The 22,263-nt window shown below is 28.8% G+C and overlaps 1 protein-coding gene across 1 annotated transcript in view; it reads right to left on the bottom strand.

Annotated features, from left to right (window-relative positions):
• Nucleotides 1-8,483: 8,483 nt before the first annotated feature.
• Nucleotides 8,484-22,263, bottom strand: part of LOC119682436 (putative uncharacterized protein DDB_G0274535) — a 28,580-nt gene continuing 14,800 nt past the window's right edge. The window contains exons 2-6 of the mRNA XM_038095885.1: nt 19,305-19,425; nt 18,299-19,003; nt 12,569-12,652; nt 9,141-9,261; nt 8,484-8,487 (exon numbers count right to left, since the gene is read on the bottom strand). Of these exons, the coding sequence (XP_037951813.1) occupies nt 8,484-8,487; nt 9,141-9,261; nt 12,569-12,652; nt 18,299-18,881 (792 nt within the window). The 5' untranslated portion in view covers nt 18,882-19,003; nt 19,305-19,425. The remainder of the gene's footprint in view (nt 8,488-9,140; nt 9,262-12,568; nt 12,653-18,298; nt 19,004-19,304; nt 19,426-22,263) is intronic.

Below are 22,263 nucleotides of genomic sequence, written 5' to 3'. Positions count from 1 at the left end.
GGATACCAGAATTGAAATTTTTGTGAAAGACAAGTTCGTTTCATTTCTTCTGAAAGTATCTAAAGATACTAATTCTCACAAAACAAACGTAATACAAAGTATACACAAAATTTCGTAAAACAAACATATAGATATGGTGATAGGTGATACTTAGCTAATTTAAAACAATTTTATACATTTTGTTATTATTTAGATACATTTTATTCTGATATTTATATGCTATTAATAAACAGGATTAATTTTCAACTGTAATGTAAAGCTTATGTAAAATTTTATTGTAAAAATTAGTTTCACATATTTTCTTCAATTCTTCACCTTAATAATCAAATTAAAAATGCAATAAATATTTTATCACCTCTTCATTAGGACAATCAGCAAATAACAGCATTTACGAGCGGTAATAATGATTATATTACTTAATAAATATTTATCTTATTAGCAAATTGCAATCAAGCAGCTCAACTCCAACTAAGCTGGGAGTTCAGCTTCAAATGCAGACCATTTTAACGACGAACCATTTAATTTTTGCTGCAGGTTAAATGCTCAACTGCAGCAGATACGTCAGGTGCTTCTACATGCCTATGGAATTTATTTCCTTAAGCTATAGAAGCACATAAAACTTTTCCATATTTAAGTCTAAGAAATTAAAGTCATGATTTTATATGCAAAATCTCAGGTATGTGAGAAGAATACTCATATGATAAGAGGATTAAACTTTTGCACCTCCTCGTGCAAACGCACAAGTTTTTTATTGCGAAACCATTTTTAATTTTTTATTGTCAATTAAGTAAAGACTGCCTTTTTTGCAACCAAATGGAAATGTATCTTTGCAGCTTTAAACGGATAACTACCAATATAGTAAACAAATAACGCTCTTGATGTTAAGGTGGTTATATTTCTTTGATATTGGGAGTAAAAGTTAATTGTAGTTAAATAGCTTGAGGTGAGTACGATAACCGTTTTGATAATAAATTTATAAAGTAAGAAAACAGGATAATGTGGCATTTCGGTAACTCCACCTAATTTTTATTAATTGGAGTTATGCACTCGATAAATTTATATATATTTTTTTTGGTTTTAGAGATTTCAAAAATGGAGTTAACAGTAATAATTTCAATTTTAAACAACATTTAAAAAGATTTATTTTCATTAAAATTATTATTAAATAAAAGTATAAACTATATATAAAGTGTAACTATATATAAAATACTATAAAAGTATTATAGGCTTAAAAGTAATGGTTAGGAAATCTATCAATGTGTAACAATTTTTATTGATCAGAATGTTAGAGGAAGATAATTTATGCAAAACAGTGGTTTTGAACGGGTAGTCCGCGGATGATTGAAAACGGTCCGTGAAATAAATTCAACAGATATGGATACATAGCTTCTAATTTGTCCACTGTGACCTCATTTATTAGAAAATAAATACAAAAAATTTACAAGTAATTATATAGCTATTTTATAGCCTCTATAATGTACGTGTGCTCTTATACAATTCATTATATGTACATTATACCAGAGATGCATTAAGCATATTAAAGTAATTATACAGTTTATTATTTTCAAACTATGTGGTCTACTAAAACACAAAAATATCATAGTGGTCTTTGGTGAAAAAAAGGTTGGGAACTACTGATGTGAAGCATATAGCATATGTAAAGCATAACACGGCAAGTTCCGCGACGCAGGTCATATAACTAATATGAATGACTAAATGTCTACTCGTAAAATTCAGGCTTTTTACGAGTATGTATTCTACCTTCAAGGCGTTGAAGATTGATGTGAAATAGAACGCTCAAGGCGTAAAGTCACACAACTGGAAAAATTTGACAAATAATCGATATTAGCAAAAAGATTTCTTGAAAGAGACTCAGGCCGGATATCGGTTGCAATGCCGGTAGTTATTGACAACTGATTTTAACACAGTTGACCTTAGTATTAAACACAACTTACTTTAAAAAAAGAATTACTCGTTGAAACTTTCTTTAGTAGGATAGTAATCATAAGAAAATGATTGAATCTAATCCGAAATATGAGGTACATATCAGGATTCAAACAAAAAATTTAATTATCACACCAAAAAAAAAGCTCAAAAATTGGATAAAAAAAGATCGAAAATCGGACATACAAATAAAACCGCAAAATTGAAGAAGGATTGTCTTTCGAAATTAAAAATTTGAAGTTACTGATTGGAACAAAATGCAAATATGGTAGATTTAAGACATTTTATCGAATTGTTCTGATAAGAACAGTGAATAATAATGATTACCGATATAATATGAACAGATGGGGAAATGGACTTACTCAGTGTGTTGGAACAGTTCTACGTCCAATGAGGAATTTTCAGTTCTATGAGCAATGCTTTAAAATGAAGATCTAAAAACAATCATTCGTTCTTTTTGATAATATAGTTTTTAAACAGTTTTTTCATCGGCCGATTTGAATTTTTTATAAAAACGAAAAGAAACAAATTATCGTTTTTATGGAATTTTTTATATATAAAAAATAATACAAATATTACAAATTTAATCAGAGTGCAATAAAGTTTCTGAGTGCTGTTACGCTGTACGTCATGTGTAACAGAAAGTAACTGACTGGAATCGTGATTGTACTATATAACATACTGAAAACCAAACCATTCTGAATAGTCTTAAATTATTGCTTGCATAAATGATACAGGATCATCAGCTTTTAATGAATTGGTTTGAGCAATTCAATGAACTGCATATGGAAAATATTACATCTTTATCTTTAGATTTAGATCAGATCTCAAAAATTGGTTCAAGTACTTATTTTAAAACAATACTACGTATTATCAAATTTTTTTTTTTTAAATGGAATAAAATATATTTGTGCTAGTAAAATTTATAGAAGTTTTTATGATCTTGAATCACGACCTCAGTAACCTAGTAAAATAGTAACACTGTGGAATCGCAACAACAAAATACCTTCACTTGGTATATGTTTTGTTGTTGCAGATTTGTGTTGTAGCTTTATGACTCGAGATCGAATATTCCTCTTTTCTGTATTCTTTTTAATAAATACGAGGGTGGTTTGATAAGTAAGTGACTTTTTGAATTTCCCGCGCAGTTACTCCAAATGCAACAGTGCTGCCATCAGCTGTAATAAACCAGTGGGCAACTTTCTAAATTTGAGCAAGCTACGTCGTTCAGTTAGTGTTTGATAGCATTTCAAAGCAGACAATCTCTTAAATTTTTACAAAAATGGAAAAAAGTGAATTTCATGTACTGATTAAGCATTACTGGATAAAATCCACGAATTGGGATACGAACTGCTACCCCATCCAGCATATTTTCCAGATTTAGCCCCTTGCGACTATTTTCTGTTTCCAAACCTAAAGAAATGGCTGGGCGGTAAGAGATTTGAGTCGAATGAAGAAGTCATTACCGAAACAAACGCGTATTTTGAGAGCTTTGAGAAAATCTTTTATTTGGAGGGAATAAGAAATTTAGAAAAACGCTGGACTAAATGTATCGAACTAAAAGGTGATTATGTAGAAAAATATAATGTTTATTTGCCGAAAAAAAATTTGTTTTATTCAAAAAGTCACTGACTTATCAAATCGTCCTCGTATTATCCAATGACTGTTATTGACAAGCATAAGATATATTTAAGGATGTGCATCTGAAAGTATTGCAATTTGCTATGGTGATATTTTTATATATTTAAAAAACATTTTATTTCTAATATTTTAAAAATAAATCAATTAATGATTCTTATATTAGGGAACCAAAAAACAAAAATAAAATAGCATAAAAAATAAAATATTGAGGTCAAGCTATTTCTCACTCAAGTTAGCAATACTCAATATGAAAACTTTAAATATTTTTTGCAGATAGCACAAAAAAATCTACCAAAGGTATATGTTAAGTTTAAAAATTCACCCAAATAAACCAAATAGGAAAAATATTCATGCAACATGATACGAGTACGAAATGCATTTTAATGCAGCAAATATGATTTATAGCTTCGAGTGATATAACAAGAACATATTTGTTAGAATGACTGTATGTATATGTGTATAGTATATGTTATATACACTTAAATATGAAAATATGCCAACTTACAATAAGGAGGAATAGTAGTACTTGGACTAGGTCATGAAGGCATGAGAACTTAAGAACTAATGCGGCTTCACGCTTAGGCATGATTGAAATAAGACTGCAAAGAAAACGTTTTCATGCCACTCAATTTGCCACTTTAGCTGTAGGTATTAAAACACAAAATGAGAAGATACTTCTATGTACTGTTAATAATGTTACAATTTTTATATATAAAAAATTGCAAAAAGCTTAAGTACTAAAAAAAACAAAAGCAAAAACATTTGATCAATATTTTTAATATAACTCAAGGCGATTTCGTTTAAAAAGTAGAATTTTTGTAGAATTCTTAAAATCATTGAGACCGACTTTTAAATTTAAACTGAAAGCGGTTGACTTTGTACTTCTCCAAACTGAACTTAATGTCGGGAAAATATCTTTAAGTTTAGCGCAACCTACAAAGAAGTTTTTGACAATTTCGTGACATGCTAATTTTATGTTGCAAATTTTATATATTTTTGCAAACGGTTTAGTTTTATTGCAAAACCGATCTTTTATATTTAAATTTTTCAGTACGTTCAATCTATATATGTATGTTTTATAAAAGTATTTATATTCTTATATATATTTGAGATATAAATGTTCTTGATGATTTCGTCACTTCCAGGAAACTTACTCTACCGCTTGGATATTTAATGTGCCTGTTAAGTGCCTGCTGGCTTCAAGGGTGGTTCCTTGCTAATTTAAGAGCAACAAAGTTCTCATGTCAAATTGATTTTTAGATATTTTGATTTATGTTTGAGTTATTAATTTTTGTTTTTATTAACAAACGCACAAAGAACAGCGAAGTGGTTTTCGTAGAAGTTAAATTTTCAAATTTATTTTAATATTTATTTAATTGTGAAGCAACATAAAAACGTCTAAGCGTCTTCTAAGAAAATTTATGAGATATATTTTAAAGTTAAAAGGTCAAAAATGTATACATTATTTTCGTCATCACAGATACAAAGTTTTACTTTTATTGAAGATAGGAATTAATAAAATTTTAATACTTAATACAAAGATTTTTATAATTTTTAAAGTTTAACAAGCATTGATTTAAATTTATATATAATTTTAACATTTGTACCGATGTGTTTTTATATAAAAATCACAAGAAAGGTTTTAAGTTAACCAATTACTTCAAAAATAACTAAGGTTATTAATAGATAGGTAATAAATAATTTTTTTTATTCGAGTACTGTCAAACATTAACAACAATCTATTTTCATATCCATAGTTTAACAAAATCATTGATTAAAATATGTATCCCAATAGCAGTGAAGAAAAAGTTCTTTCAAGATTTAAAACTTATCATTAAACCTAGTCGAAAAAACTCATACGTATAGTATTACTTAGAATTGCAGTCTACAATCTTTTTTAGGTGCAATAATTTACAATAAAATATAGTATGTGGTAATATGCTGAAAAAATATTAGCACAACATTGCGTTCAAATGATTACAATATAAGAACGGTAAACAAATATAATTTTTTAGGATGTCGGCTAAATGAAAAACCATATCATTCTAAATATGTTAAATAAAATTTGTAGCGAAGAGTCACCTTTATAAAAATCAAGAAACATTTATATTCCAGAGATAATCTTTCAGAAACTATTTATGGATTGTATGTAACTAAGTATAAATAATTTAAAAAGCATAACAGGAGTCCTAATAGGGAACTGTAGGTTAAACTATCACTTTACTAAACTGGGAATTTCCTCTAATGGAACTTATAGGCTTTAAAAGGAAAAATTGAGACCATAAAATATCGTGGTTAAAATTTACCCGGTACTGACGCATAAGCTACACAAGTACCTGGGTATACAGCTCATATCGGATAAAGAAATAAAAATGCAAGTGCAATACTACAATTCACAAGGAAACTTCGACTTAGAAAAATACTTTGAATCAATGAAGAGAGCACTAAAGATATTTATGTCGAGGTGAAAAAAAAATATTATATCAAATAAGTTACATCCCAAAAAAATGACACAAAATAATATACTTATAAATAAAATACTTGCATATTCAGCTAAAAAAATTAATGCGAATCACTCTTTTCTATATTAAATCCAGATACTAAATCTGATTTCCCTTCTGCAAAATCAAATGGAGTACGATTATTTTCAGCTAAACAAATTCTTAATCAAATAAAAGCTATCCTCAACAGAATCTTAATAATTTGTCCCCTTGAGTTATATTTAATTACTTAGAATAATTATAAGTATTTTCTATATTACTTCAAATTACAACGACATGAATAGTATATATCGCTGTAACTGAACAGTAGTAGCAGGAGTAGATAAATAAACTTAATTCGATTAAATTATAGTGTTGTTCACGTAGACTAGAAATCCATTAGACTAAGAATCACAAATTCATTTGTACTGTAAAGCCTTACTAACGCGTCCTTACTAACGTATATAAGTATGTCTATTCATTGTTATTATGTTATTATTATTTACTGTCTGCAATTTATTAGGATAACTAAGTTTGAAAAAAAAATTCTTAAAAAGGACAATTACGTTATTTTAGCTATTAAAATTAGTATAATAACAAGAAGTCAATATATATGTCAATAAAGTCAATATATATGGGAAGAACTTGACAAACACCTTCCGGCTTAATCATATATCTTCAAATACACATATGTCACAATCAACAATATTATACGATCTTGTGTGTAGTCCTTTTAGTGCCTTACTAGAGATGTGAAATGATTTATGTTCCTGGATTTGGATGTACCATTAGCTTATATTATACAGTGTTCTAAACAATACTATTACACAGAGAGATTGTATTTGACTTAGCTAGTTAGCTATTAACTAATGAAACCGATACCTAACAAAAGACTCATACCGATTCTAATTGCTAATCTACACTACTTTTTCTCGATTATAATCTATCATCAAGCCATATCATTCAATTACACTTGAAGAAGCGCTGGGGCAGAAAATTCTAATACTAAATAAACTTTTAATTTATTTGGGATCTCACACTAAACATAACAATTTTACTAAAACAAATGTGTGATTTTTTTCTTATATCATAGAACATCAACAACATTTGAAGCGGCGCTGGAGGAGAAAATACTAATCCTAAATGAAATTTTTTAGTTAGTGTGAAATTTTAGATTTCATACTAACCTTTACCACTTCATGGATAGGAACGGATAGCATTTATCTTACATCACTATGTATTTATATACGTATATAAAATACATAGAAATTTTTATTAAAATCTAAAAGTACAGATTCTGAAAAAAAGTGCAAAAAACTACTTGATTTGATTTTTAAATGACGTCTGCTCAACTTTCTCGAATGGCGTAAATTAATTTGCAGATTTTTCAATTAAAAATTTTCCGAATCCAGACAACGCCAATTTAAATGCATAAAAATCAACACTTCCACTGATTTTCGCTAAAGTGACAAATATTTGCGAAAATATGTAAGCAAACACTTCTGCACACCTAGGAAAAAGTGGCACAGTTTCACATCGAAGTTGGGAGCTCTCGAGCACTTTGCGGTATTGAAGCTGTCACGATAGCCGACTTTTATTTATTTTTGTGTAGTTTTGTTGACTTAACTGAGCTGCATGTAAAAAGGTAAAGGAAATCATGTAAGTCAGCAGCAGCCAGCCAGAGAGCAGACGACATACAAATGAAGTTGCTTTAAAACCAGCAAATATTGAAATAGAAAATACTATATACGCCCCAAAATAAACATTAAACTTTGTTGCACTCGAAAGATACCAACAAATTTACCAGAGGAATTTAATCGAAAAGAGATAAATTTTAGGTGGGAATTCTTATACCGTGAAGCCAGTAACAGTTAAAAAATAAACGCATAAACCTCACTTAAGTCAGAGGTAAATACACAAATTAAAGTTATTTCTGGAATGAAGTTAGTTACTTTATTATTACTCAAACAAGAGCTTGCTACCAGCCGATTGACTGTCACGCCATATGACGACCCCAATGTCAATTAATAGGTGTAGTAAAAAGAAATTCATTATTTGGCATGAAATTAAAGGCTTATTAGCAAAGTTAGAATGATCCAATTTAGATTAAATATGCACTGTTTTGTTCGATAACTTATTGTTGAAGGTAATTTCATTATGCCGCTTTCATAGAAGTCGATTTTCACAAGTCCCTGAAGCAAATTTTTTTACCAGAAAAACCAATCACCAAACTGTCAAAATTTTTTTAGTACGAAATCTCATATTTCTAACACCGTCTAGCGTAACCCGATCGGATTTATACATTGCAAAATACAGATAACTATAACCATCCATTCGGAAATGGATTTCTTTTTACAACATCCAACATTTGGATGTGAGTCATTCTGTACTCTGATGAGAAGGCATATATATATAAATTTATCTACGTAAAAAATCATGTAGATAAATTTATTTAATATTTATGTATTTATCATTTATTTATTAATTTATTATTTATTTATTTACTTTTTTTTAATTTATTTATTGATTGTTTATTTATTTATTTATTATTTATTTATTATTTATTTATTATTTATTTATTATTTATTATTATTTATTATTTATTTATTATTTATTTATTATTTATTTATAAATTTATTTTGTAATTTTCATAGAATTCAACTCTGACTGTTGCGCAAATATTTTGTAAATTGTTAATCAATTAAATAATTATTTTTTAACATTTAATTTATAAAGATTCTATTAAAATTTCATTTTTCACGGATCTAAACTCAATATTTTACGATGTTTGTTCAAAAAATAAAAATATAAGTGTATAAAAAATCCACCCATTAAAATCATTGAAGGGAAATTAATATTAGTTCCGCATTGAGAACAATAAAATATTTATTTCCTTTGGATTTTTATTGCTTTTTACATAAATATTTATAAAGAATAAAATTAATGCACATATTTTAAGTACATTCTTTGACTAGATAGCATTAAGACATGCACATATTTCTTTTATAATTTTTTAATTAAGTATTACACATAAAAATGGAATTTTTATTATTATTGAATATTTTCTGGCCTTACCTTTCTGGTATTGTACTATAGTACAGAAGTACGGTGGCTACTTCATAGCAATTTAAACCAGCGGCAATGACAACTTCTGCATCCACAGTCACTAAAGGATGACCATGCAGATCACGTGTACCTGCAAATGAAAAGATGAATAAGAACAATTTAATTTTTATATAAAAAAACATTAGAATATATAATTAAATGTTAATTTAAGAAATATCAAATAAAATATATAAATATTGATTCTAAGTATTGCTTTAACTTGATTGATATTATTATTATTATAATAGTAAAAATATTTTTATTACACTATAATAATTTCTTAAAATACTAGAAGATCTGATTTACTTTTGGTTAATATTACGATTTGTATGGTTTAACTATATATATGGCATTGATTAAGTATTTTATGTCAAATGACTTTTTTGAAAAAATAATAGTTACTTAGTATATAATTAGATATATAAGAGAATTGGCTGATAGTTGAAATGCGATTTTTAGTATAAAAATTGATGTAAATCGTAAAAAATAGTATAAAAATTAGTATAAAAATAATTTGTTATATATTCTGACCAAATACAATGCACCCAAACCTTTAAACCACCAAAACAGAATTATTTATTATTCGTTTGGCACATTGGAACGAACTCCTTAGATTCTTGCCTTTACATTTGATATCTTTAAACAAAGTTTTTTAAAATTAGTCTTATTTAATGCCTATCATCATCAATTACAATGTGTTAAATAAAGTTTTGTAGATTTTGGGTTCCCTAATGATGTCTTTCGAATGATGAGTGCTGATCAAGTTTTGTTTGTCGTCAGTCACATGTGAGGAACAAACTGTGTATAAACTTTTCGGCTGTTCAAACAAATGATGCAAATTCGATACATTGATGTCTCTAAAATACTTGATTTCAATTCTTCGAATGTGTAGTAACTCAAATTTCTTTTTGATCTTGAAAAAATTGAAGCATAATTCTGATAGAAACTTTATTCAGGGATTCGATTAGGCAGTAAGTTCTTCTCATTTATGGCCTAACGATCGTATTCAAACCAAATGACAGATGCATCAAACTTAAAACTAAACATTACCAGTTTGTTTGCGCCACATTTTTGCATTGATAACCAGATCTTTTTTTACTTCACAAGCACCGCTTTAATTCATTCAAATGTGAAAGTAAATGATCAATCTTATAATGGCCAACAAACGGTCTTACTTCAAAAATCCTTTTTCAAAAAGTGTTATTTACTTTTTCACACATCTGATATATAAATATTTTTCATATATTTTGTACAAATAAATTATTTAACATATTGTTTAAACATTAACTAAATTGTGAAGATTTGATGGACACACTGACGGAAACTAAATCTACTCATTAACTCAGTGGAACTAGTTCTGTCAATCTTTCACAACAATAAACTTCTATGGTAAATTTATTTTTGTTATTATGAATATATGGTAGCATTTAACTACCACTGATTTGAGGCACCCATATAGTAAAGTGTTTGAAATGGTATTGGATAATCATAGAATAAAAACTAAAAAGCTTACTTAGGCCATATTTGCGTCACTTGATCCTATTTAAATAATATATGTAATATTATATTACATTAAGATTCATCAAAAATGTTTATTACCAGAAAATGCAAAAAGAATTTTTTTATAGATTTATAGGTTTCACAAAATGTAGATTTAACATTGCACTTCGAAGAACAAAGAACAATCAAAATGTACTGTAAATCAGGAATATCTGTACAGTGTTTTCTGAAAGTACAAGGGCGTATAGTCGTGGTAAAGGGAGGTTTTTAATATGCAACAGTATTGAATAAAATAATCGTCAGATTACTAAATGATTTGGAAAGGAACCCGATTTGGTCTTTAAGCTATTGCCATAAGCTATATAAAATTCACGAATTTCCTTTTAAATTGATTTACCATCCTTCTATTCACGAAATGTACTTTCTGGCTTCTTCATTCAAGGTTGGTATCTTTAGTCAAAGAGATATCCGCAAAAAAGGACATTTTAAACATCTAGACGCAATACACTACTTAAACAAATTAAAAAGTTAAAGCGTCATTGTAGAAGGGGTTCCGAAATTAAAAGCAACTACAAAGAATTTAAGAAAGTTCGATACTACGTCTATCGCAAAAATTTTTCATCACCTTTGTACGTACAATTTGAAAAGAGTAGGTGAGATTTATAATTCAGTACTAAAGCAAATAATTATTATAATAAAAATTTTAAATTCGATTTTTGTAATTCCATACGATACATTTCTAGTATCTATCAAACAAATTTTGACGCATCACAAATGGAATATCCCAAAGAGCATCCTAGTATAGGTTATCTTAAAAACTTACTTAACATGCTTGAAGACTATGCTGATCGCATAGACTATGCTGATCGCATAGACTATGCTGCATTGAATTCTGATGAGACAGTTTTAGTCAAGTAAGTCCACTTGGCCAAAAAAAACTTTTTAATCTTCTTATTTTTAAAATGTCCAAATTATGGTACTTTTGATTTTTGGATCTTCTTATATATTAAAAGTCAAAAATATTTTAGAGCGCAATTTGTTTAATAAATAAAATGAATGGTTCAAAAAAAATTTTATAAAAAATATATTACATAAATAAAGTTACCAATCAAATAAATTTTACTTTATTTTTAAAATGTCCAAATAACTTTGTATTTTTGGGTTCTTCTTATTTATGAAAAGTCAAAAACACCTTAGAGTACAATTTGTTTAATGAATAAAACAAATATTTTAAAGAAATCACTAAAAATAATAATAATAAATAGAATTACCACCCAAATAAATTCTACAATCTGCCTTTCCTACTGTAAAGCTCATGAAAACTGAAACGAAAAAAAGATTTATACTAAGCGTATTTGATGATAATGATCAGCAGACGGTGGCACTAAAACGGCGTACCACATAAAGTCTAAATTCAGTAAGAAACTAACTTATCTTAATAAAGCATCAAACAGTCTGTCATTAAATAAGAAACTTAATATCTATGTTTTTAAGCATGGTTCTTCAAACACTTTATGTGTGCATATAATATCCTCACTATTTTGCTGAATGCTTTTTTTTAAGCGTTTATTGAAAGTGATGACTGCCGCGATAAGCCGGAACTAGATGGTTCTGTCTTGACAGATTTTAAGATAAATATTTAAAACGAGCTCTACAAGCTTATTTAGTTCAATGAGCATTATTAATCCAAATTAGACTCTTTCAATTAATTTTCAAACTAATTTTTATAAAGTGAAATTGTTTCACCTGAAGTCAAATATGTTTTTATCATTAATAAAAATAGAAACAGCGTCTTCCGATACATAAATTTGTGGATGATTGGGTGCAAATCTTTTAAATTCTTACCATGTATGACAAGATGTTAACAAATTTATTAACTAGAAAACTAGTTTACTCACCTGGTAAATATATTCCAGATGCTAACAGCTTCTCAGGTAATTCCGTAATTGAACTTGGTGGTATGATTTCATTTTCTATTTGGTCTGAAAAGAAGTGAAGACAAATTAGAGAATATTTATAAAAAATAATTAAAGGCGGTGAAAAGTAATTTGTTAGAAAGGAAAACTCATATTAGTCGTTAATTACATTCTTGTGAAAGTACATTGGATACAACTAAAGTGATATTGTTTGCGAGAGTGAAAAATTTACATTTTTTAATATCTGATATATTACATTTTTTCAATTCGCCGCGAAAGTAACAATATATAAAAATAGCATATATTATGCACTTTACCATAGCAGTTATTAACTCTACAAAGTATCAAATCGATAGCTTTTCAATTTTATAGCCGATTTATTAAAACTTCTGACATGATGGTTGCCATAAATATACTAAAATATTTTACCTATATTATTTTATTATTTTATTATTATTAAAAATAGTAGCGTACTGCGCCCAACAGTCAGTACTGCGGTCAAAATCATCCTATTGAAGCAAATTCACTTTTAATCATACAAAGCCCTCTAATGCTTCGTGAATAAAAAGTCCAGAACTAAATCTAAAGATGAGCTCTTAATCTGTATTAGTGTCATAAATTCCACACGAAACAAGTTTCTTTTGTGCGCTATTAAGACTGGAAAATCACAACGAAAATGCATAGTTGTTTCCTCATCTTCGAGGCATAATCTGCATTCTGGATTAGCAGATAATTGAAGTTTATAAAGATGACCCACATATACGTAGTTCGAAGCTTTGCTGTGGAGTAGATTGGTCCACAACTAAGTTTGTGAAAGAAAAGTGGATTGTAATCGAAAGAATTACAATCAGATCACATATTACAGAAGTACAGATTATATACAAAAAAGATTTGATCTAGGTTGATCATAATATTTTGATGGATTTTATTCATATAATAATTAACTAAATTATTCAAAATATAATCAATTTATGCAAAATATAAGATTGATTATAATAATAAACTTATATTATGTCTTATGACGAAAAGAAAAAAGAATGGTTCGAACAGTAATGAAGAAGTAACAACAAAAATTTGATTAATATATTGAAACGAAACAGCGTTGTATGGTCAGCCAAATTTCAACATATTAATTAAATTTTTGTTGTCGATTCTTCATTACTTTTCGAATTCATTACTTTTCGAAATAGTTTTTGTATATAAGTATATTCGGTAATTATTTAACAGCTACGTGATTCTATCACCTAAATCGTTAATCTAATCTCTATGGATGCAGATTCCCTGTTTCTATTTCATGAGCTTAAAAACTAGAACATTAAGTCAATTAATCTTGTTATACTGATTAGGATAATATATATTGTATGTTGACATCTCACATTTTGCTATACATACTCGTATACTTTGACTTTTGTAGGAGAGTATGCTTTTGATATCTCGGTATTCATTATTATTTCTATAATTTGAACAAAACAAATCAAAATCCCTCAATAGACATTAATTTTTAACTTTTCTACTTAAGTTGATTTTCCTCACGATTATCCAGATTGTCGTGAGCATACTGTATATTTTTCTTACAGTATTGCCAGTGAAGGGCAGACAAAAATAATACCTATATTAATTATTTCGCAAATTTCATAGAAAAAAATGCAAGGGTTTGTTCTCGTATTTCCTGACTAAGAAAGATGTGTCGAAAATAGGAGTACGAAGGTCAATAAATAATAAAAGTTCATTGTTTTACTTTTAATATTTTACTTTTATTTTTATTCAGCATTAATAATTAAAATAATCTTTAGAAAAGTATTTTCTTCAATGTTAAATATTTATTTATTTTTTTACTTCAATATAAGCCATGGCTAACTTCTTGAAAAGGAATACATGTGCCCGATTTCAGTTATTTCAGTAGGAGTTGAATTATTACTCCTAACCTCATGAGACATAAACCTCAAAATATTGTAAAAACTTGAAAAAGTAACATTGATTTATACGCAATTTGGTTACAAAAATTTGGTGACACCTGCTTTATAAACACAGACTCGAATAGTCTGAAATTCATAGGAGGCGGAATAATTTAATGTGAAAAATTCAGGACAAAAGTGAGTGGCACTTCAAATTAATGGGCGGCTTTTGCCCTACTGACAAACATATTTTTGCATAATTTTTCTAAGAGAATTAATGGAAAACAACTTTTAATTAACGGCTTCGCAAAATATTAAAAGTGAAACAGTGCAATTTTGGCATTTCAAAAAACCCAAAAAAAAAAAACAAAAATTGCATTAAAAGCAATATTTTCCAACAATGCAGCGCGATCCTTTCAATTTCATGTGGGCGCATTAAATCAGTATCGGCCGGACTAACGGCTCCCACACTTGGTCTTGGTTGGAGCAACTAATGGAGGCAGTTAATTTCATGCAAACGCAGTCAATGCCAACACCAATTTCTGTTAAAGGCGTTCGCAGAATGATAAGTTCAGTGCAGCACTTGCATGCCACAAATTGTTGCAGCGTAGCATATGTGCATTTAGCAATTGTAGTGCAAATCCTAAAAGTTGTCGTTGTCAAAATGACATTAAAAATTAATATTTTTTATATTTTTGTTGTTTTATTTCATTACTGAAAAAGACAAATTGGAACATTTATAGTTTTCTTGATTGCATTTGCATGAACGATTAGTTTCCTGACAACAAGAATGAACACAGTTTAAAGCAATGTTGCAGCAATCATTGTCGGCTGGTAGCCAACATGTGGCATTATCGGATTTGGTATCGTTCAAGATAATTTTGCTCTACAGTCAGACAGTCAGTGAAACATTTTAAAAAACCTGGCAGCAAGTGCACAGGTTGTTCGTATCTGGCGTGCGATTATTTGCCATTCGCTTGAATCGCATTTCTTGCGGTTTTGAGGTTTCATTGAAAAATTCATGTTGCTTATATTTTTCTTTTTTTCTTTTTTTTTTTTGAGATATAAATTAATATGCAAATATTATAAATTTTATATTAAATTTATTATCAAGCCTTAGTGCAACTTTTCTGTGATTGCCTAACGCGGAGGTGGCATTACTGGCTATTAAGGCAAATGTACAGGCGTAACGATATCCGCTGTGGTTTGAGGAGATAATTAAATAAATGAAAAGGAAAATCATTTGAAGGTTGTAATAGATATTTTTTAAACAATAATTATTGAAAAGTTCAATTTATTTTCAAACTAAATATTTGTTTGATGTATATTGAAGATAACTTAAATTGTTTTGTGGTACATAAAAATTAATTAATGCTTTGACAAAAATTTGAGTTAATCAAAATTACAGAGTTTGTAAATACTATCGTATAAAAAAAACATTAACAACATTGTGCAATAAGACTTTCATGCAAACTATATGTCCAATATCACTTTTACTCAAATATATCAATAAATTTAATATATAGATCTCTTTTCATATTAATATCACTTAATTTAAGGAACTTCAAATCATTGAAGCTAAATGAAATTAAGTACATAACACTAATAAAAGTGAATTAATTATTACTTATTATTTTTAAATGCAAACTTAATAACTAGTACTTGTTTATGCTATATATCCTCCTCTACATACTTTCTTTCTCTAAGCTATACACTTACAGTATCTATAAACAACATAACTAGACAATCCTTGCTGTTGCAACCGCAGAGCAGCCACCGAGAAGACGTCCCAGCAAAAATCTGGCTTCGACCAGTTAATGAAGGAATTGATAAAGTTGGAAATAGGTGGAATGATTTCATGATTAATGTCGAAAACAATATGCTCTAGCAAGAGTTAATGAAGCAGTAAGTAAGTTAGTTTACGCCAAAACTAAAATGACTAGATTTGACGAGCTGCTATTTTAAATACTTATCGATTTTTCATCCGGCTACATGATCTTTTTTTTGACTTTCACACAACTAACACTATCATTTTTTGATTTCATATAAGTTATAGGACAGAACCTACTCCCAATTCATTCATTCTATTTCGATAATATGCAGTCTGACCCTTCCATTAATATCCTCCACTTTTGTAATTAAGAGGATAGATCCCCTTTTACAATATAATCTGAAGATAATAAAAACTAGTACTCATACTAATTGGATATTATAATAATGCTACGGAAGAAACAATGGAGAAATTATAAAAGAGTAAGTTTTACTTTTTTAAGAACAGTATTTATGTAATTCTCCCGAAAAAAACAACAATAAGCATATTGCTTTTACATTGAAGTATTTGCATATATCTGAATGTGAATATATTCAAGTCCATTAGTTACTTTCATTAAAATTTAGTTAGTGAACTACGAAAAGAACTGCGACTAAAAATCGTAGAGCAACATTAGCAAAACTTAATAATAATAAGTTCCGGAGTGAGAATCTGTTTTATATGTAAGAAAAAATAATAATTATAAAATAATAATAATAAATAATAATAAAAGTATGCAATAAATAATGTCTCTCCAAAGAGATTAATACTAAAGCTGTTACAAATAAAAAAAATTATATTAATTGATTGTAATTTTAGTAAGCTGTGGTTTATAAGCTAGTTTTAATTAAGAAGCTCTCTAAGTGTCTTTATGTTTCTTTTATGAAAAATTAAAAAAAGTAACGAAAAAGTAACGAAAAAGTTTAAATTTTAATAATGAAAGTTTCGACCACGACATTACTAATTTGGTTAAAAATATGAATAGTCATTGCTTCTAATGTGAGAGGTTCAGAATTCCGAGTGTAGAACTTGTAGTTCAACAACTGATCATTATTTCCAATGATCAGTGATAATAAGTATTTACCTATAGTCGAAATAGTTATGATAGTAAAAAAAAACAGCAATAAAAAAATAAAATTTTGTTGTTTAAATTCATTACTAAAGAAATTATAACAGACAGCAATTTTTTTTAGTATTGCATATCCTTTCCTTTTGACACTATCTTAGCTGCGTTACAGCAACTGCAAAGCGCAGCATCTGCTCAGCATCTTTTAATTGATTACTAAGCAAATTAAAAGTAAAAAATGTGACCAAAAATATAATTATATGTAGAAAAAAAGTGATTACTACTTTAATAAATTTTTTATAATTATAGTATTAACATTATTTAATTGAATATCAAAATGAAAACTATTCTTTAAAAATTTCATACTCAAATCTATCTCACGATTTATATACAATATTTGTTGTCTTTAAAAGGTCCAAATCAAAATTTATTTCGTTTTATTATAAAACGTTTTAAGAGGAAATCAAAGATATTTATTGTTCGTAGGTTGCACAGATTTATTGACTGTTAACAAATTCAAATGCGCTGATGTTGATGCTCTTTAACGATTTGTATGATTTTCTCCTATTTTTCGGTGTAGATGTTATCAGCAACTAAACTTAATTTGGCATATAACACTTTGCAACTAAAGTATTTATCTCTAGCTGAAATCAGCACTAAAGCAGTGAGTTTTATTTATTATTTTGCTATTAGATAATTTTGATATTATAACGAAAAGTGTTTTCACTTTCACTTATTAAATAGATACAAGACCGTCGTGAATTTTTCAAAAAACAAACTCAAACTATGCGAAACATTTTTCCCTGAATCTACTCGAGACAATGCAATTTAAGTTTTAGTCTTAAGTAAATAATGTAATATAAGATAAATAATGTACAAGATAAATGATATTAATAATTGGCTTTAGCTTTAACAATGTCGCAACATTTTGCAGTACTTACCACATTCCAGTGAATTTCGTTTGTCGTCTGGATTCTCTTCATCACTGTCGATGTGTGGAAAAGAGTTTCCCAAACAAAAGAGTGGTAGCGCAGGTGATATAGAGTTCGATTTATTTGCCTCATTGTTATTTCTTAATGTGGCATCATTGTTGTTGCTGTTACTATTATTGTTGTTGTTGTTTTTGTTGCTGTTATGACTGTACAATAGTTCATCACTCGAAATGCTACTGTTGCTGTTGCAACTATTGCCAGATGAGGTGGAATTCATGCTATCCTGACGATTCGTTAAACGCCGCAACATGTATTTGTTGCTTAGTAATTTATTTTTGGTTATTAATTCGCTGCGCTTCAGAGCGCATTTTGGTGAATTTGTTATATTGACACGTGCAACACCATTGTTGCTAGTAAAATTGCAGTTGTTGTTGGTGGTGTCATCAACCGCAGACACAAACTGCTGCTGTTGTTGTTGTTGCTGATCGCCAACACTATATGTTTGAAGTTCATTTAATGATATACGCCCAATGGAACGTTCTACGCCCACAAGCAAATTTTGCAAAAGTTGCGGTAGTTCGTCGGTCAACATTTCCAAAGAAGGAACACTTAGATATGCCTTTGGATCGCTATAATCTATGCAACGACTTTGTACAGTTGCTTTACCATATGCCGAACGCCAAACTGCATGAAATTGTGGTACGCCAAAATTATCTATGGTGGATATTTTTAATTAATTTAATGTAACTGACGGTATATTTTATTAATATTTTTTAGAAATAAATCTTTTACTTTGTGCATGTAATGGACGTGACTACACATAGGTTAAAAAACTAATTTTCAATAATTTTTTTTTTATTTTATTTTAATAAGCCGTCAGAACATATTTATATGAGTATTTTTTCAACAATTTGAGCTTGATAAATGTTTTCTATCATACCTTTCTGTAAGTACTTTAAAAATAAATATATACAACATATTCGGTCTATAAATATATAGGTACATATATATTTACCTTTTTTTACACACAAATATATATCTCCTGGTTTTAGTTGGGTCTCATTAAGGGCCCCCAAATGAAGTATAAGTTCTCCAGTGGGTATTGCTAGCGGCCATCCTTGTTGCCAAATAAGACACTAAAATGAAAGAAAATTTCAATGTTAAAAAAATTGCATTTTAAGTATGAAAACATTAATATTATTTGTTCTTTTGTATGGCATCCCGACCTCCAATTTGGAGTGCGTCACCCTCATGAACCCATATCCACCTTGGTGGTTATAAATCCATGCCAAGCGCTGTACTGAATTGCCTAAGCAATGCCTGGACAACCGCGATGTTCAATTAATGAAGCTAATTAGATACAACAAAAATATAAATAGATAAAGGATGACATAAAGGATTTTGGTTATTTTTTTATTGTATCTAGCGCATACAATATATGGATGATGAATTACTTTACATGAATCAAGATTGTGTGTTCTCTGACCTGATTGGGTATGTTGTAACTAATGAGGCAGACCTGTTACATTCAGACCTTGGGAATTATTCATTCGTTAATTATTTGGACTATCACATTATGCGTACACCGCCTTCTTTCCAACTGTATGTGTACTATAAGCCTTATAAATCAACACGGATGGTGCATTATACATCATCTTTCCTACTGTATGTGTACCATATGCCTTCTGAATCATCAAGAATGGTGCATTATACATCACATGTATCTATGGCAATAAAATGTACCGCAATAACCTCTCATCTGCGGCGAATGCTTTATCTTACTAGTGACGTTTTTTTACATTCCAATCTTTCTCATTGTAGTATCTCAAGCGGTATCTCTTAAATTGATATCCGCATAATTTCATCCATTTTGAAATACAACAAATTGTAACAGATCATGATCATCTGCTCTGGATACACTCCAGAGCACTCAAAACATCGAATTTATGGCATCCAATGACTTCTGTTTGTTCCAAACATTTAGAAAAAAATGCTTGGCAAGTGTTTTTCAATGCCCGAACAGGCCGTTTAGACATTCAAAACCGTGGTTTTGGAGATACCAACTTGAGTGCGGCAAAATTGTTTCGAGAATTAGTTCAATTGCATGCAAAAAGTATTGTTCATCATGGGACATACTTCGAAAAACAATAAAACTATTTTTACTGATTAATCTTTGAATTTTCTTTGTTAGGCACAAAACTTAAAAGGCGGCCCTATACATATAAATAATATGTAGACATTATTTTATTTTGAATTCCCGAACAGATGAATAATTAAAGACTTTCAAGTATTTTTGAACCGAAACTCGCAGTTATAAATCTTAACACATTACGTCCTATACGGATATTGCGCAATAAACCTACATTATTAATAGTGAAATAAATTTAAAAATACTAAATTTTATGTAATTTTGTATTTTTTGGTTTGGTCTTTTTGAAGGAATATCCAGTTATATCATAAAATTTTTCCTAATACAAATCAAAAACATATGAACAAATAAAACCATGCAATAAATCAAAAGTTGCATTAGAAAAAATAAAAACTTTCATCGACAGTAAAATTGCACTAGAAAAACACCCCCAAGTGTGAAATTAAAAAAATTTTTGATTCGGTTTGAGGCAATAAAGATATTTTAAAAATCTCACAAAATATGAAAAATAAACTAAAAAAATTTTGAAGTCTGCAGTCAAAAATGATAATAATCGGCAGTTGTTGTGAGCATTGAGATTGTGGTTTGGAAACTTTGGCTGTGATGTAAAATTCGATAAAAAATCATGCAACTCAAACTTCAGAGCAATTTGTCTAATTTTTGGTTACTTTGTGCAACACGAAACCAAAAATCGAAAATTTCACCCCCACGGGAAATTGAGGCTTGAATGGAAAACATTCAAACACCAAACATCAAACAACATTGCAACATTGCAACAAAGTTGCTAAAGTGTTCGAATAAAAAAGTACCATTTTTCAGATAATAAATAAAAAAATTTGATATTGCAATTTTTTATGAAAGAGTTTTCATAATTTAATTTGAAATTACATTTATCAAAAGTTTTTTTGTTATTTGGTTTTTGTTACTTTTCATTGTTGTTGAAATATTTGAAATTATATTAGCTAAATTACGTTTAGTCATGGTTATCAGATATTGTTATTTAATTGTTATAATGTCCACACCTCACAAAAAATGAAACAAACAAAAAAAACAAGACAAGACTTCGAGTAACTATAAAAGACACAAAACTAAATTTGTACCTCACCTAATTCATGTGAATAACGTGCATCACTGGCTCCAGAGACCACCCAAATGACATACGAAATCAATTGAATTTCAGCAACAAAGCCGAAAAGACAATAAAAACGGTTCAAGAGCACTTCCAACAGATTCGAACCAGTCGAACAGAAAATGAGCAATTTTGTCATTTGATCGACAATAAATCGAGGCAATACGTTTCGTCGCGATACGATCGGAAACCATTCATATATGAACGTAGGTGATATTGGAGAGTGTTGACAAATATCTTTTGTGTGTACATTGACTTGTTTTACGTATGAGTTAACATTCAATGTGAACCTGAAGTGTTCCCCCAAAATTCAGAACTCACAACTTAGAACTCAGAACTGAAGAACTTTGATGTGATGGCGAACATTTTTGCGACGCGATCATTATCAATAATATCCGTTCGCATTCTTTGAAATGATCTTTTATTTTCAGTTCATTTACAATAAAAATAACTTTTTTTTTGCTAAAATTGCTCCCACAGTTTTTGTTATTGACCCAAATAAATTACGTATATTGGCAATATTGCAATTTATTGCTCAGATATCGTTGATCTGTTTTTATTGCACCATTTGTCAAGGCGTTCAAAGTCAGTTCATTGAATTGATCATGGCGACAAATTTTCGTTCAGCACCATTGGGCAATAATTTTATATGGAATTTTTTCGACATTTATTCATAAGAACAGGGAATGTTAAAAA

This window comes from Teleopsis dalmanni, chromosome 1 (genome assembly GCF_002237135.1).
Source record: "Teleopsis dalmanni isolate 2A chromosome 1, ASM223713v2, whole genome shotgun sequence".
Classification (NCBI taxonomy): domain Eukaryota; kingdom Metazoa; phylum Arthropoda; class Insecta; order Diptera; family Diopsidae; genus Teleopsis; species Teleopsis dalmanni.
The sequence above is the reverse complement of the archived record's forward strand: the minus strand, read 5'-3'. Positions and strand labels throughout refer to the sequence as shown.